Source organism: Ambystoma mexicanum, chromosome 6q, assembly GCF_040938575.1.
Source record: "Ambystoma mexicanum isolate Mex_15411 chromosome 6q, UKY_AmexF1_1, whole genome shotgun sequence".
Taxonomy (NCBI): domain Eukaryota; kingdom Metazoa; phylum Chordata; class Amphibia; order Caudata; family Ambystomatidae; genus Ambystoma; species Ambystoma mexicanum.
In genome coordinates, this window is record NC_090937.1 from 486,260,666 (window position 1) to 486,275,175 (window position 14,510).

General features: G+C 47.8%; 1 protein-coding gene across 5 annotated transcripts in view; it reads left to right on the top strand.

Moving 5' to 3' along the window:
* CENPE (centromere protein E) overlaps positions 1-14,510 on the top strand; it is a 2,471,681-nt gene that overhangs the window by 747,816 nt on the left and 1,709,355 nt on the right. For all 5 annotated transcript variants that reach the window (XM_069630970.1, XM_069630968.1, XM_069630972.1 and 2 more), the window contains one exon: positions 3,221-3,398. In XM_069630970.1, the coding sequence (XP_069487071.1) occupies positions 3,221-3,398 (178 nt within the window). The remainder of the gene's footprint in view (positions 1-3,220; positions 3,399-14,510) is intronic.

Below are 14,510 nucleotides of genomic sequence, written 5' to 3' on the forward strand. Positions count from 1 at the left end.
GCGCACCTCGGGTCCTTCACATTTATCCCTGGCCTGGAGGTCAGCGGTGTGGTACGTTAAGCGTAGTTCGTATTGGGCCCAGTGTTAAAATGTATACTAGAGAATGGATTGTGTTGTCCCACTTCTCAGAGCTGGCAAATTATTTTTCAAGAATCTGCTGTCCACCTTTGGGGTTTTGCTCAATGGTCCATCAGCTATTCTGCAATACTGGGTGTAGGAGATGTCATTACAGTTCTGTAGCCTTTGTATATCTCCTTCAGATAGGCTTGTGCGTGATAAACCGTACGAGCGCTCAGACCCCCAAATGGATGTTGGCATGCAGCCAGGCAAGGTCCCACGCGGGGGCTGTATCGCCACTTGCTGTGATTAGCAGGTCGGTCCCCGAGGCTTGTATTACTTCAGGGGTATCTCACAGACTCGCCTCACCTTAGGGCCAGGGGCAACGAATTTCACTGCCTGACCCCTCCAGGGCCACTAGGCGTTGGTCCCGTACCCAGCAAGCTCCCCTGTAGGTCAAATTTGCAGAGGTAGAGGTATCACGCCGGTGCCCAGGTCGCAGCGTGATGTATGTCGCACTCCGGATACGTGGGAGCAAGGGCTTTTCGGATCTTCTCCCCACGTTCTGGTGAAACGGATCAATGTCCTCCGTCGAAGCCCCCAGGACCGTACTTCAAGGTCCTGCAACTGATGTTGTGGGCAGGGAATGGATGCAACAGAATGGTTCTCGTAGATCTGGACACTAGGGTGGTTCGGTATCAGGGCACGTGTGGCGGCGGCCACGGCCCCGAAAAGTACATATCTGTCTCAATACCCTGTCAGGCTCCTCAACGCGAGCTGCAGGGGTCTGTTTGCAAAAGCTGCTCGGTCTGCCTCGAGCGGGCACCTCAGCAGGGATGGCAACTCCCCTTCGCTAAGCCGGTTCTCCGGACTATCCATACTCGGTGAACCGCCCAGGCATCAGCGGTATTAAGTGGTATACCGATGCTGGATACCGCAAGCAGAGGGTTGCTCAGGGCTGCCGCGTAGGGCTGATCCAGCCACTCGCCACACTCAGCCCTATATGATTGTCCTTCCCCTCGTCCGATTGCAGGGGTGTAGATGCTGTGTTGGGACGTGGTGCCGTAGTTGAAGCTATCTCGGCTGCACCACAGCGCGAGGAGCTAGCATCCACCTTTTTATTTTTTTGTCACAATCTAAAATTAGATTGCTTGCAGGTTTTTGTTTTTAGCCTGATGTAGATTTGGGTATTATCGGCATACAAATAATTGAGATTGAATTGTGAACACATATTGATTAATGGCTGGATATAAAAGTTAACAACGGGGAGAGAGAGAGGAGCGCTGCAGAACTCCAGAGAGCAGGCAATGAGCCTGAATACTGGGCTCCCATTTTTACTTGCTGGGTTTGATTTGTAAGAAAAGAAATAAACCACCTCCGTGACTCTTCAGACTCCAGAGCAATTGTGGGAAGTCTCGAGATGAGAATGCCAAAATCAATTGTGTCGAAGGCTGCCGATAAATCCAGCATCATAAGCATGCAGAGTTCACCTTCATTGGCAGCGCTCAAGATATCATCCCAGACGGCCACAAGGGCTGTCTCTGAACCCCAATTGGAATGTATCCAGGATTCCCTGTTCTTCTAGAAAACATTGACGTTGTAGAGTAACTATCTTCTCGAATCTTGGTCGGCCATACCAGGCCTGCAATTGGATGGTAACTAGAGAATGCTCCAACTTGCCATCCCTTGACTCATAAAGGGAGACTACACGCCATAGTTCTAGGACATCTATTTTTGCATTTTAGTACATGGCTCTCATAGATGCTTCCTATCTTTTCTGATAAGCTTTTGACCATTACCAGTAATTTTTCCCTTCTGAAATCGGATGCCCATTAGCAGTAGATCTTTGACAACGCTACCTCATCTAGCACTACTTACAAAATTGGTTCATCGGACGCAACTCTGTTAACATTGACCAGCCTTCAGGCCAATTCACTATCAAATGTACCCTGGCATTCTTAATAAACCAACTGGCCCTTGTGCCTCTCAACTACACTCTTCCTGTGAGTGAATTCCTCGCCAGCCTAATCCCACCAGCCAGTCAAACCCTGAGATGACTGGATCGACACACCGGCACAAGGTTTCAGGATGTTCTCGACCAGCTTAAGAGCATTTGGAGATCTCCTGGGCATTATGTCCTTTATTTATCTCTTGTCCCTCATTTTAAGGTTCCGAATTAAATCTAGGGTCCAAACGAGCGCCAACGGGACATGGATATTTAAACTGTTACTGATCGGTAGTACATTACTTGGCAGGAGACCAATCAAAGGGAAGGTGAGTCACTTAAAGCAGCAGGGTAAACATCTGCCTTGGTGAGAGTGGGACGAGGGAACAAGCCACTGACCTGGGCTTGAGAGAGAGGGGGGGTGTGGGGTTGAAAGCTCAGTAGTGATCAGATTGAATAATCAAATTAATCAGCCACACTATCAAAGTGGCAAACCAGTGCCTTATCCTGGAGCCAGAGATGAGTAAAAGCTGACCCAACGGGAGAGTAAGGCTCTGCGGCTACCAAAAGAGGAAATGTGAGCGGTTCAAGAACTTGTGGAATGATTCATGTGAAGTTACTATGAATGCTAATTTGCTGGATTGTGGCACAAAATTAGATCCATCTTCTGCACCAAAAATGCATTGGGCATCAGCGTGCCTGACTAAAAAAGGTAGTGTTAGACTAGCCAACACGAGTTCCAAATATTGGTTTCCTGAACAAAAACTAAAATCTGTCTTACAAGGGTTGAGTTGCACCTTATTGTTGCACATCCAGTAGTCTGTGCTCAAAGCATGCCCTTCCCATGGCTGCATCCTCCCCCAATCCTTCTCCAATCTTAAAACACTGGAAAGCACGAGTGAGGCTAGCCAGGGTTTTATGTGCTCATTTAAATAAGAGTGCCTACTCCAGAGTATCATGAAGCCCTGCTTAGAAGAAGATAGGAGCAAAATTCACACCCTTAAATGTCCACTATTCGACAAATCGGGACTTGCCCATATTTATTTCAAATGATTGATACCAGAACTGAGTTGGCTTTTGGAAGTGTCTGATTGGTGATGTTAAAACTACTGCTGACTAGGTGTTCTTTTTGTCTGCTGTAGATTTTCATCCTCTTTTGTTATGCTATTTGTAAGGTGCACTTGATCTCCCACTAAACAACTTGTGTTTTTAATATAGTGTGAGCTTTCGGATATTGACAGTCAAATGAAAAAGGATGTCAATATGTATAAGAGTCAGCTGGAATCTGAAAAGGCACGCTACAAAAAAATGTATGTGGATTTGCAGAAAGAGTTGCAGTATGCGTTCAATGAAATTGCACAGCTGAACTCCCTCATGGATGGCAAAGTTCCAAAAGGTATTTCTTAAAATGACACACACAATATTGTTAAATGATTAGTTATTGTGCTGCTTACCTTCTATTCCTTCATTTTCTTACCATTTCAAAATGTTTCTTTCAGTTTTTACCTAATCTGAACCAAGAGTAAACTTTGTATAAAGGACGTTACTCAAATGTTTGCCTTATTTAACCTTTCTATTCTTAACCTGTGCCTGGACAAAAAAGTATTGCTCATGTGTCCCTTGGATTGTAGATACTGGGTTTATAGTACCTCTGCACACAATTAGAATATAAATAGACATTGTTGCAGCATTACATAACTTTTAAGATAATCTTTTTTCATCCTATGTTATCACTTTTGAAAAGGCTACATTCAGATGTATTGTGGCCTCTCAACAAATTCCTTAGCTTAGATGCACAAGCAGCAACTGGCATGGGAATACTTCACAGCTGTGGGCGTAGTGTGCTTCAGTGCCGACCCTGACATTACACTCAATGGCTTCAGAAGTTATGCCATCGCTGCATGAATAGAAAGCACCATTTCCCATGACTTCAGTTCCTTTTTTCAGCGCGCTGCTTCGGAACAACCTCTCCGTCGGAGAATGTACACTGCGTCACTATGCATGGTATTATGGACACCTCTGAGTTTAAACATCGCAACGACTGCACATGTTATGGACCCCCCAGAACATCTGCCTCCGGCTCTTGGAGAACGAGCACAGCGTGGCGACTGTGGTTCCTGCTAGGCAGAAACCTCAAAGTCCTGAAATGAATGGTTATCATAATGGTTTCTCAGTCAGCCCCTTTGAAATTGTGGGGTGTCACCCCTAAAAGTTACACTTCCAAGGAGAGTAGGACCATCAAACAGCCCACACCAGATAAAGAACCCTCTTCTGAGAGGGACCTTAGAAAGTGACATTAACAGAACAGAAATTAACACTCCCTTTTGCCCCATCCTCTGTGGAGCAGTTGGAAAAATGCCACCAACAAATGCAGGCAGATCATCTTCTGAGGTTGACTCCTGTACGCTCCACCCTAGCATGAAGACTAACACTCTTCAGATATTCTTTTGCTGAAGGAAGTTGTCGAATTATCAATCTGGTCTTCAACAGCTGCCGTGGCAAACTTAATTCAGTGGAAAGAGGGATTTGTTCTGCTCTTAAACTGAATTCTACACCCTGATGTCAAGAGAAAGGTATTTTGTAGCAATTATGGGTAGGGGAGGAAATTCCCTATGGGTTACAACTCATTGAGTGACATTTGGAACACACCCCTGAAAAGCGCCTCTCATATGACTGGCCCAATGAAACTGGTGGCTTACCTGAAAGATACCAGTGGCCGGGACACTTTGCCAGACCTAGACACAGCATAGGGTTCATTCTGCAGGCACCCAAATGCAGCATTCTGTAAGACAATTGAAAAGGCTGTGGAAGCACTATGTCTGTGCACTTGCTCAAGACCAGTAGTACAATGTGAGTTTACAGATCTACTGTACAAAGGACCATCCAGGGAGACGTTGCTTCTGCAGATATGATGCTCAAGCCTTGTGTGACGAATTGCAGGGATTTGTCCTTTCTCCCCAAGAGGGAGCCCCTGCCCACCCCGACCCTCCACAAAACCCTCTCAAGGGGTGGAGTAAAGTGGGACCTCACTGGCAGAGACTCCCCCTTTGGGGATAAGGACTCCCATTCCTGTGAGGAACTCCCTAGGCCAACTACCACAGCCACATACATGGGGACTGCCTCCGAAAATAAATAATGTGCCATCTTTATCTTTGGCTGAAGGTAATGCAAAGAGAAATTCAACTCTGCAAGAAAAGCAAGATGTCTCTTTAACAAGAGACGCATATTTGACTGGACGAGTAGGAGAGGAAGAGGAGAGCCCTGTGCATAGGGGAAGCCTCCTGACATCATTAAGCTTTGTGGAGGTGGTGCGAAAGCAAGCTACAGAGCCTGCAACTTTTATAGAGGCAGGGAACGCCAGCACAGGACGCCAGAGGGCCGGCGTATGCAGATGTTAGGAGAGAATTGTGAAGAAGGGAGGAGGAACGAACTACCCGTTGGTGGAGTGACCACAAGCGTAGGGTGGTGGGCAGGGCGCCCGAAGAGTGACGCAGAGGTGACCAATTTTGGAAGCGGCACACGCTTCCAATCGCTAGCAGCCAACGAGAGCGGGAACCTGAGGTGAGAAAGCAATCCCGAGAGAGAGCCGAGCACTGCTGCTGTCCCCAGCACAGAGAGAGGTACTCGGGTGACCGGGAGAAGGAGGCTGCTGGGGCACCATTATAGTACTGAACAAACTCATCCCAGTCCTAGGGACGAGACACTAGAAGTATAATTGTGTAATTGAAGTTGCAGAAGAATATCAACCCATCCGCGGAGAACGGTTATTATGTAAAGGAAGAAACATATCCTAGTACACAGTACGAGGTGTCACGCAGGAAACCAAGTTAGATAAGAAATGAACAGCTTAAAAAAAGAGAGGGTTAAGCAACCCACCATGGGACGAAGGGAAGAAACCACCTTCCTTTTCAAGTTCAAGACTGGAGGAAGTCTAACTCGTAATCATGTAATGAGAAACGGGATATAAAGACACTGAAAAACAGACAAGTTATCACAATGTACGTATAATGAGGAGTCGAGAGAAACCCACCTCATGAAATGGTGGATAGACTGGGAAGAATAAGCGTGAGATAATGTCTGAGAGGAAGATACTCTAGGCATAGGACCACAGAAACTAAGATTTATAGAGCTACAAGAATTGATCTCAAAGACTAACCAAGGAGATTATATCAAGAAATAGCGGTTTCATAGAAGAAATATAGAAATACAGAGACTTTCAGATGTACTGAAGAGACCAGGCGAAGAAAAGACATTCCCATGCTCTATTTAAGATAGATAAATATATTGGTAGGGTCAGCTAGTTAGTTTGGATCGAGGACATTTTTACTTTGGACTTCCTGACAATTGATAAGCACCTTTAGTTTCTTTAGATAGGTAGGGTATTCCTTCTAGTAATATGGAAAGTTAGGCCTTCTACTTAAGTTTCATTAAATAATTTGAATCCTGTCTTCCGAGTGTCCGTCTCCTACTTCCGACGCGCCACATTTGGCAGAACATGTGCTCTCAAAATGCCCAGTAGGTCAGGACTTTGCATAAAGTACAGACCTCTGCCTTGGCATCTGGCCTATCTTCCTAAACATGCTATCCTAGAAAGCATTTTAGTGTATGCTTTGATCGCAGGAGTGAAATCATACACCTTTTCCTCTTTAACTCAAGCCAAAGAGAACAAAAAATGTAAAGCTGTGGTAAAATCTTCGGAGCCGGTAGAGTTGCTACAAAGACCATTAATACTTCATGTGCTCTGGATAAGTCTCTCCATACTGTATGTAAAATAATTGCAAAAGCTGCATACCTTTTGCCGGAAGGGGGAATCTGGGAAGGTTTTAATGCCTTGTTCACTCAGCTGATTTGTGTTTTACAGGCAGTACTAGGCACAGCACACTAAATATCCTGCTCCATGGGTACTGAGCCATTCTTCTTAGATGAGTATTGTAGGATTTGCGGCTGAGGAAAGGCCCTTTGGTGCAGCTAACTGTTTCAGGGTGAAAGCAACGCATCCCTGGAAAAGTTGAAGGCTTAGCTATGGCAAAGGACTAGCAGTGCAACAGTGGTCCATTTCTTTTTTCACCTTCACCCTTTTTCAGAAGCAGTGATTTTCACCAATTTTCATTTTATTCGGTAAGACTAATTTCTCAGTTGCAAAATGTGCACAGTGATGATACAACCAACCTGGAAGTGGGCAGTGGATCACAGAAGGGCTATTCCTCTGGTGCCGCTCTTCTTAAAATCCCAAACCCCTTTTAGGTGTGCCCTGCTCCATCAGACACCAGTGCAAGGAGCTTATCTTGGCATGTAAACAAATTGTGTGCTACTACATTGGATGCTTGGGCAATCCAAACACTGTACCATGGATTCTGCCTCCCTCTTCTGAGAAGATTTCCAGATCAACCACCGTTGTAGATATTTTCTCAGCCAGACAGTCTACCCATGGCACTGTTCCTCCTGGAACCTGTTCCACTGCCAGAAAAGGGAAATGGGTGATACTCCCCTACTTTATTATTCGCAAAAGGGAAGAGGTTATGCATCCCATGTTTTTCCTGACTTGTCCCTTCTGGGGTACTTTTTCAGTATGGTGACCGTGTCCAAGATCATAAAGACCCTAGCATTCCGGAATTGGCTGGTGTCACTGGACTTCCAGGATGCTTATTTGTATGTGCCTCTGCAACCAAATCACACAAAGGACCTGAGGTTTCTGAGGGTTTTTTAAAATGTTTTATTTATTCTTTTCATAGAAACAACTGAACTTAACCCCCACACCGCCACTCCACCCCACCCCCACCGCAGGATACCCGGGGAGTCCTCTGGGAAATACTCATGTCCCGAAGAAGTCCAAAATTCTTATTTTGTGTGGGCACCATTGTTCCATATAGTCCGCTTGCAGATACTCCAACACCCTTCCCCAATATTTCTCGAAGGGGCCAGAAGCATCCTTCAGGGTATGAGAGTTTTGCCATAGTGAGTAGCTTCCAGACCTTTTGCAGCCAGCTGAAGGTCAGTGGGGGGGGGTCTGGTTGTTTCCAATTCTAGGCTATAGCTGCCCAAGCCGCTATCGGCAAGCCCATGAAGCACCTCCATTGCGACCTGGTCAGTTCTTTGGCCGTTGCATCCCTAAGGCCGCACATCCAGACCCACTCCCCCATTAGTGCCACGTTTGGGAAGATCCCCTGCAGCTGTGCCTTTATATCGGCCCAGAAGCTGTCATGATCTCTGCTTCCAAAAGGTCAGGGTTTTCCCAACTCCCTTGGAAGCAGATCCATAACCCAGGTTCCGAGTGCCAACCAGTCCCAATTGGGATCTTTTGGACCCAGTCCTGGCGCCAGTGGCACCAGGCTCATAAATATGCCCAGTCCCAGCGCTGGAAGCACCGGGCTCATAATGCTTGGGTGGACTTACCTGCAGCAGACCATGCTGCTTACTTGCCTGCCAGTTGAGCCTCTGATCCTCTTCTGTTTGGAACTACTTTTCCTGTTGGGTGGGGCAGGAGCCACTCCCTAGATTCAGAACACTGGAACTCTTCTGGAAAGCAGGAACTCTTTTCTTACCTAGGCGTGGCTGTGGAAGGAGAAACCTAAGCACTACAGGAGGCTATTTAAACCACACCCGATGGATGAATCTTGCTTTGCGTTATTCTGCATCCTCTGCAGCAGAACGCTCATCGTGTCTTCTGCATCTGATCCTGGGCCTAAGGAAAAAGGCTTACCATCCTGAATCCAGTCTTCAGCAACACCTATAAAGACAAGAAAGAACAGGTTAGCATTACGGTCTTCAGTGACAGCTCTTCACTTACCTGGTCCATCGGCTGTCACCAACGCCTCGCACTGCATTCCGGCATGTGAAAGACAAAGGCTTACCTACTCTTCGTGCGCTCCGGAGGTCTTCACACTGCATTCCGGCATCTGAAAGACAAAAGCTTACCAACTCTTCGCACGCTCCGGAGGCCTTCGGCGCTGCATCCCGCATCTGAAAGACAAAACAAGGTGCGTTTAAAGACATTGGGGAACTTTAATACTCACGTGCCATTACTCCTTTCCACATCTAACCCAGTGGGTATTCCGGCACCCTGCAGCCGCTCCGAACTTGTACCTGCAAAATAAAAAGACAGTTAGAGCGCATCGTGAAGCAGGCAACAAGCGCTTACTTACGTGCTTCCAGGCACTTCTATTCATCACACGGGCTCCATCTTCAACTCACTTCAGCCCGTCATCCGCCATCGCCGGAACCCTGCAAAACAAGAAACATCATTACTAAAGACTTTAAAGACATTAGAATTACTCGAAACTTACCGTTCGTGCAGTAAACGACAGACAGCAGTCCTCTGAAGTCAAGAGGCCTGCTCCCCTTATCCAGTGAAGAAACTGGTTACAGCACCCTGCCCCGAGGCAGATGGAGAGCACGGCGTTCACTAACCTAAGGTGAGAGCGTTAACCTTTGGGGTTCTACAGGAGAAGAGAAAGGGAAGAAGAGAGAGACATTCAATAACCCAGTTCCTTAATCCCATATTTTCTATCTGCAGACATCTTACCCTTCGAGTCAGGCATACAGTGCACAGAGGTCCAGCCCAAAGAGCCAGCCATGTGTTACACATCACCTTTGAAGATACGGTATACGCCCAGTCAAGACCGGCGCCTCTACGGGAATCAGGTGAGCGTTACAGAAGCCTTGTAACTTGTTGCAGTCCCACCAGATGTGCCGCCAAGTGCCTTCGCCTCCACACTCTCTCCAGCACTAGCTGGACACCCATGGATACATCCCATGCAGTCTCGCCGGGGTCAAGTGCCACTCGGTCATCACCTTGACCCACATCTCCCTCATCTGGGCTGATCGAGCCACCCTAGAAACATCGCCCCACAGATCTTCCCAGTGCTCCCTGTTAATGGATTCTCCCAGGGTGTGCTCCCATTTCACCATCTAAGACCAACTAACCCTTTCCTCTTGCCCATTTATGAATCTGTAGAGTGGACACCAGCTTCTTGGCACCCGGGTTGGTTATTGCGAAGTTCTCGAACTGAGAAAGGTCCCGCGTTGCCGCCTGTTTGATCGAGGGGGTGTCCAGTCAGTGTTCAGTTGCTCATATTTGAATCTGTCTGACTTTATGATTTTTAGGCTCTCTGAGCATGTCTCAAACGGAAGCACCTCTTTTCCCTCCACCATTTCCCCAATTTTTGTACATCCTGCTAGTTCCCAGCCTGCATAGGCACCCTTTTCCATTCCCGGGAGGAAGTCTGGATTCCCAAACATGGGGGTAAAGGGACCCGGCACCGTTGATAACGCACCACGCCTAGTCAGTTCATCCCACACATCCAGGGGGGCTTTCATCACTGCGCTTATTCGTAGGTTTACATGTCTATGCCGCTTGCTTTTCCACAATAGTTCCCTCGGAGGAGTTCTGGCTACTGCCCTATCTTGTTCTGCCCACACCTTCTGCTGCACCTCCCCCATCCACTCTTTAGGTACCCACAGCTGTGCCGCCTGATAATACTTATAAAAATGCAGGAGAGCCACCCCCTTACCTTATTGGGGCCATTAACAGCACCCTTGATATCCTCTGGGTCTTATTCCTCCATATAAATGACGTGGTTGCTTAGCAATATCGGCTGAATGGACATTTTTATCGCTGCGATTCGCTCCCACCATGAGATCACAAACGACCCCCACCTCTCGAGGTCCCGCTTGATCATCCCCAACACCTCAGGTAAGTTTGCCCCATACATCTGGTCTACTCTACTCATCAGGGAAACACCCAAATATTTAATCCCTTTATTCGCGCAGCTTAGACCAAGAGATGCAGCCACCTTCCTCAGCTCCCCTAAATCCCCAGCCAGCGGTAGGATTTCTGACTTGCTCCTATTTATCTTTAGCCCTGCAATCGCCCCAAAGGATTCAATCTCTTTAATCACTTCCGGAAGAGTGCGATCGGGGTCTCCCAATATCAGCAACAGATAATCTGCATATGCGACCACCTTATGATGAATCCCCGCCATTTCTATCCCTTCTATCGCCCTCGATTTCCTTATTCTGCATAGCAGTGGTTCCAGAAAGATAGCACACAATAGAGGTGATAGGGGGCACCCTTGCTTAGTACCCCTTGAGAGTTCCACCCTGCCCGGGAGTTCCCCGTTGATACCGATTCTGATCGAGGGAGAGTTGTAGTTTGCCCTAACCATCTTGAGGAAGTTGTCCCCGAATCCCATCCGCTCCAATGTTTGGAATAGAAGTGACCATTCTGCCCCGTCAAATGCCTTTTCGGCATTGACCGCCAATAGTGACGCAGGGGTGTTCTTAATAACCACTTTCTCTATCAGATGCGCCTTGCGTCTGATTGTCGTGGGTCTGCCTGCCTGGTATAATTCCTGATTGATCTTCATGAATCAGATCGGGGAGGAGCAGGGACAATCTTGAGGCAACAATTTTCGTATACATTTTTGCATCCTGATTTATCAAGGCAACTGGACGGTACGACCCTTGGGATGCTGGATTTTTCCCGGCTTTGTGAAAGACCACTACCTTCGCCTCATTCATGGTTGGGGTCATGTTTCCCTCCTCTCCAAAGGAGTTGTACAGTTTAGTTAGGAATGGGACCAGATCCCCTGCATATTTTTTATAAAAGGCCGCTGTAAAGCCGTCCGCCCCTAGCTCTTTGCCCGATTTTAGCCCCTTTATTGCTTGGCGCACTACTTCCTCCCTAATGTCTCCGTCCAGCTCTTCCCTATCCTTTTCAGAAAGCTGTGGCAGTGAGAGAGAAGTGAGGTATCTGTCCTGGTCATCCCCATCCGGCCTCTCTGTAGAGTACAAGTCTCTATAGAAGGGCATGAACTCCTCTCCCATCTCTGTGTTGGTGGTAAGCTTTTCCCCTGTTTATTGCAGATTTCCCTGATCATCCCCTTCTGTTGCTTTGCGCGTTGCTGTCTCACTAATAGCTTATCAGCTCGGTTTGCTTTCGTGAAGTACCAATGCCTGAGATGTAGGAGGCTCATCTCTGCTTTTTTCGTGCACAGGACATCCAACTGCCCCTGCACATGCTTCATTGCTCTCCTCAGAGAGTGTGTTGGGTTTTTAATACATTCCCCTTGTATGTCAGCCAGCTTTTTTTCTAGTTCTCTCTCCCATGCATGTCTCTGCTTATCTTTGGTCGCTTTCATTGCTATAAACTGTGCCCTGATGACCGCCCTTAGGGCCTCCCAGACCGTACCCAGCCTTACCTCGCCGGTGTCATTAATGGTTAAGAACTCCTGTATCTTCCCCCTGATATCTTTCCCTAGAATTGGGTCATGTAGGACCTCGTGTGGCAGCTTCCATCCCCAGAGTCCCTTATTCCTGTATGATGTATTCACATCTATCCACAAAGGGGCATGATCTGATATTGAGATCGGCCCAATTTCCATGCCCAATACTTTCCCCATTTGTCTTGCCGTTGGCCAGAAGTAGTCTATTCGCGACATCGAATTGTATATATGCGAATAGTGGGTATAACCTCTTTCTTGATCATTATGCGCTCGTCAAACATCTACCAATGTCAAGTGATTCATTAATTGGCGGAGACGTTTCGAAGGTGCACCCTGTCCTTGACCACCTCCCGAGCTCCTATCCACTACCGGGTGCCACGCCATATTTAGGTCTCCCCCTAAAATAATCTCCCCCTCCGCGAATCCCTCCAACTTCCCCAGTGCCTCCCTCAGGAACCCATCCTGCCCCGTATTCGGTGCGTAGATGGCCGCTAATGTGAAGCGGAGCCCCTCTATCGTTAGTTTTGCAAATATGTACCTACCCATCTTATCCGTTAATGTCCCATGGAGGAGGACGTTCAGACTTTTACGGACTTCTATCAAGACTCCTGCCTTTTTGTCTTGAGCGTTGGACTGCCCTATCAGATCGTATCCCTTGATGTTCATTTTACCTTTATCTTGCAGCCTTATGTGGGCCTCTTGCAGCATTACGTCTCCTCCCTCCCTTTTCAGCAGATCCTCCACCTTTTTCCTTTTACTGGGGTTATTAAGGCCCCTATCATTGAAAGTTAGGATTCATAGTTTACCCATGGGCCTCGCTACCTAGTGAAATTTTGTCGTCTGCTTTCAGCCTTCTCCGAGCTACCCTCCGGCGCCACCCCTTTTGTCCCCACTCCTCCCCTCCCCTACCTTCCCCCAACTCTTTACCGCCCTTCCTTTTTTCCCCCTCCCCCCAACTTCCCCAAATAACCAACAACTGACTCAAGGAGGGACCAGGGAACTATGAATGCTAGGGCGTCCCGCCCTTCGCTCCTGCCCCTCTGCTCACTCGGGTGTAACTGCGGGGGATCCTAAACCCCGCCTTTACCTCAGATATTTCTGGATTCCAACTCTGCGGGCCTCCGGGCCGCTATCTTCCTTTCAGTGAACTACCATTGTCAACTTTCATGCCCGCTTTGGTCCCAGTTCTTCGACTAGTGACCTCCTTAAGTCCCTTCATGAGTCTGCAGCTGGCCCCGCTCCCCGCTTTCCCCCTTTTTTGTAGTTTTCTTGTTTTGCACCATTTTCCATCCAGAAAGGTTTCTGCGACATTCCTCCCTTTCCCGTTGAAAGTTCTCCTCGTTCTCTTCTTGGAGACCCATAACCTGTAGGCCCTCCTCACACGTTTGGACTCTCCTCTGCTTACCATTCCACGTGAATAGAAGGCCAAATGGAAAGGTCCACTTATATCTTATTTCCCTGGCATTCAGTTCCTTGATCACCAGTGACATTCTAATTCTTTTCTGCAGTGTTACCAGGGCGAGGTCCTGGTACAATTGGATTTCCATCCCATTCATTCAGATGTGTTCAATGTCACGTGCCTTCCTCAGGATCCTTACTTTTTGAGGGTACGAGGAAAGGACCACTAGCACATCTCTAGGGTGCTCCCCAGGTTCGCCCGCCCTCCTCGGACCCACCCTGTGTACCCTGTCTATTCCCACTTCTTCCTCTTATTCAGCCGCCAGGATGTCCCTAAAGACCTCCTGGATGGCAGTTTTGAGGTCCTTTATCCAGCACCATCTCGACCATATTCTTGATCCGGATGTTTGACCGTCGCGATCGGTTCTACAAATCCTCACATTGTAATTCCAAATTGTGGAAATTGTGGATTAAGTTCACCAGGTGTTCTTGCACCTGCCCGTTTTGTTGAGCATCCTCTTCGACATTTTGGACTTATCTCTCCAGCGCGTCAGTCCGCTCTTCCAGCTTTGACACGTCTGCCTTAAGCTCCTGCAATGCCTGCTTCATGTCTTGCCAAATTGATCCTGTACCGTGGACATGAATTTCTCCTGCAATTCCGCAAACCAAGATTGGAGATCCTTGTTTGTAGCGTGTGCTTGTGATATGAGAGACTGCTCCGCTTGCATCGCCTCCTGTCCTTTCCCTTTAGGGTTTGCCGAAGATTCTGTGGCCCACATCTGCACTAGGTTCGAGTCTTGCCTGACAGAGGTGGGCTGTGCTTGGGCGCTCCACCCTTACCCCGTGCTTTGGACATGCTGTGTGGGGTCGGATGAGGGCCCACTCCA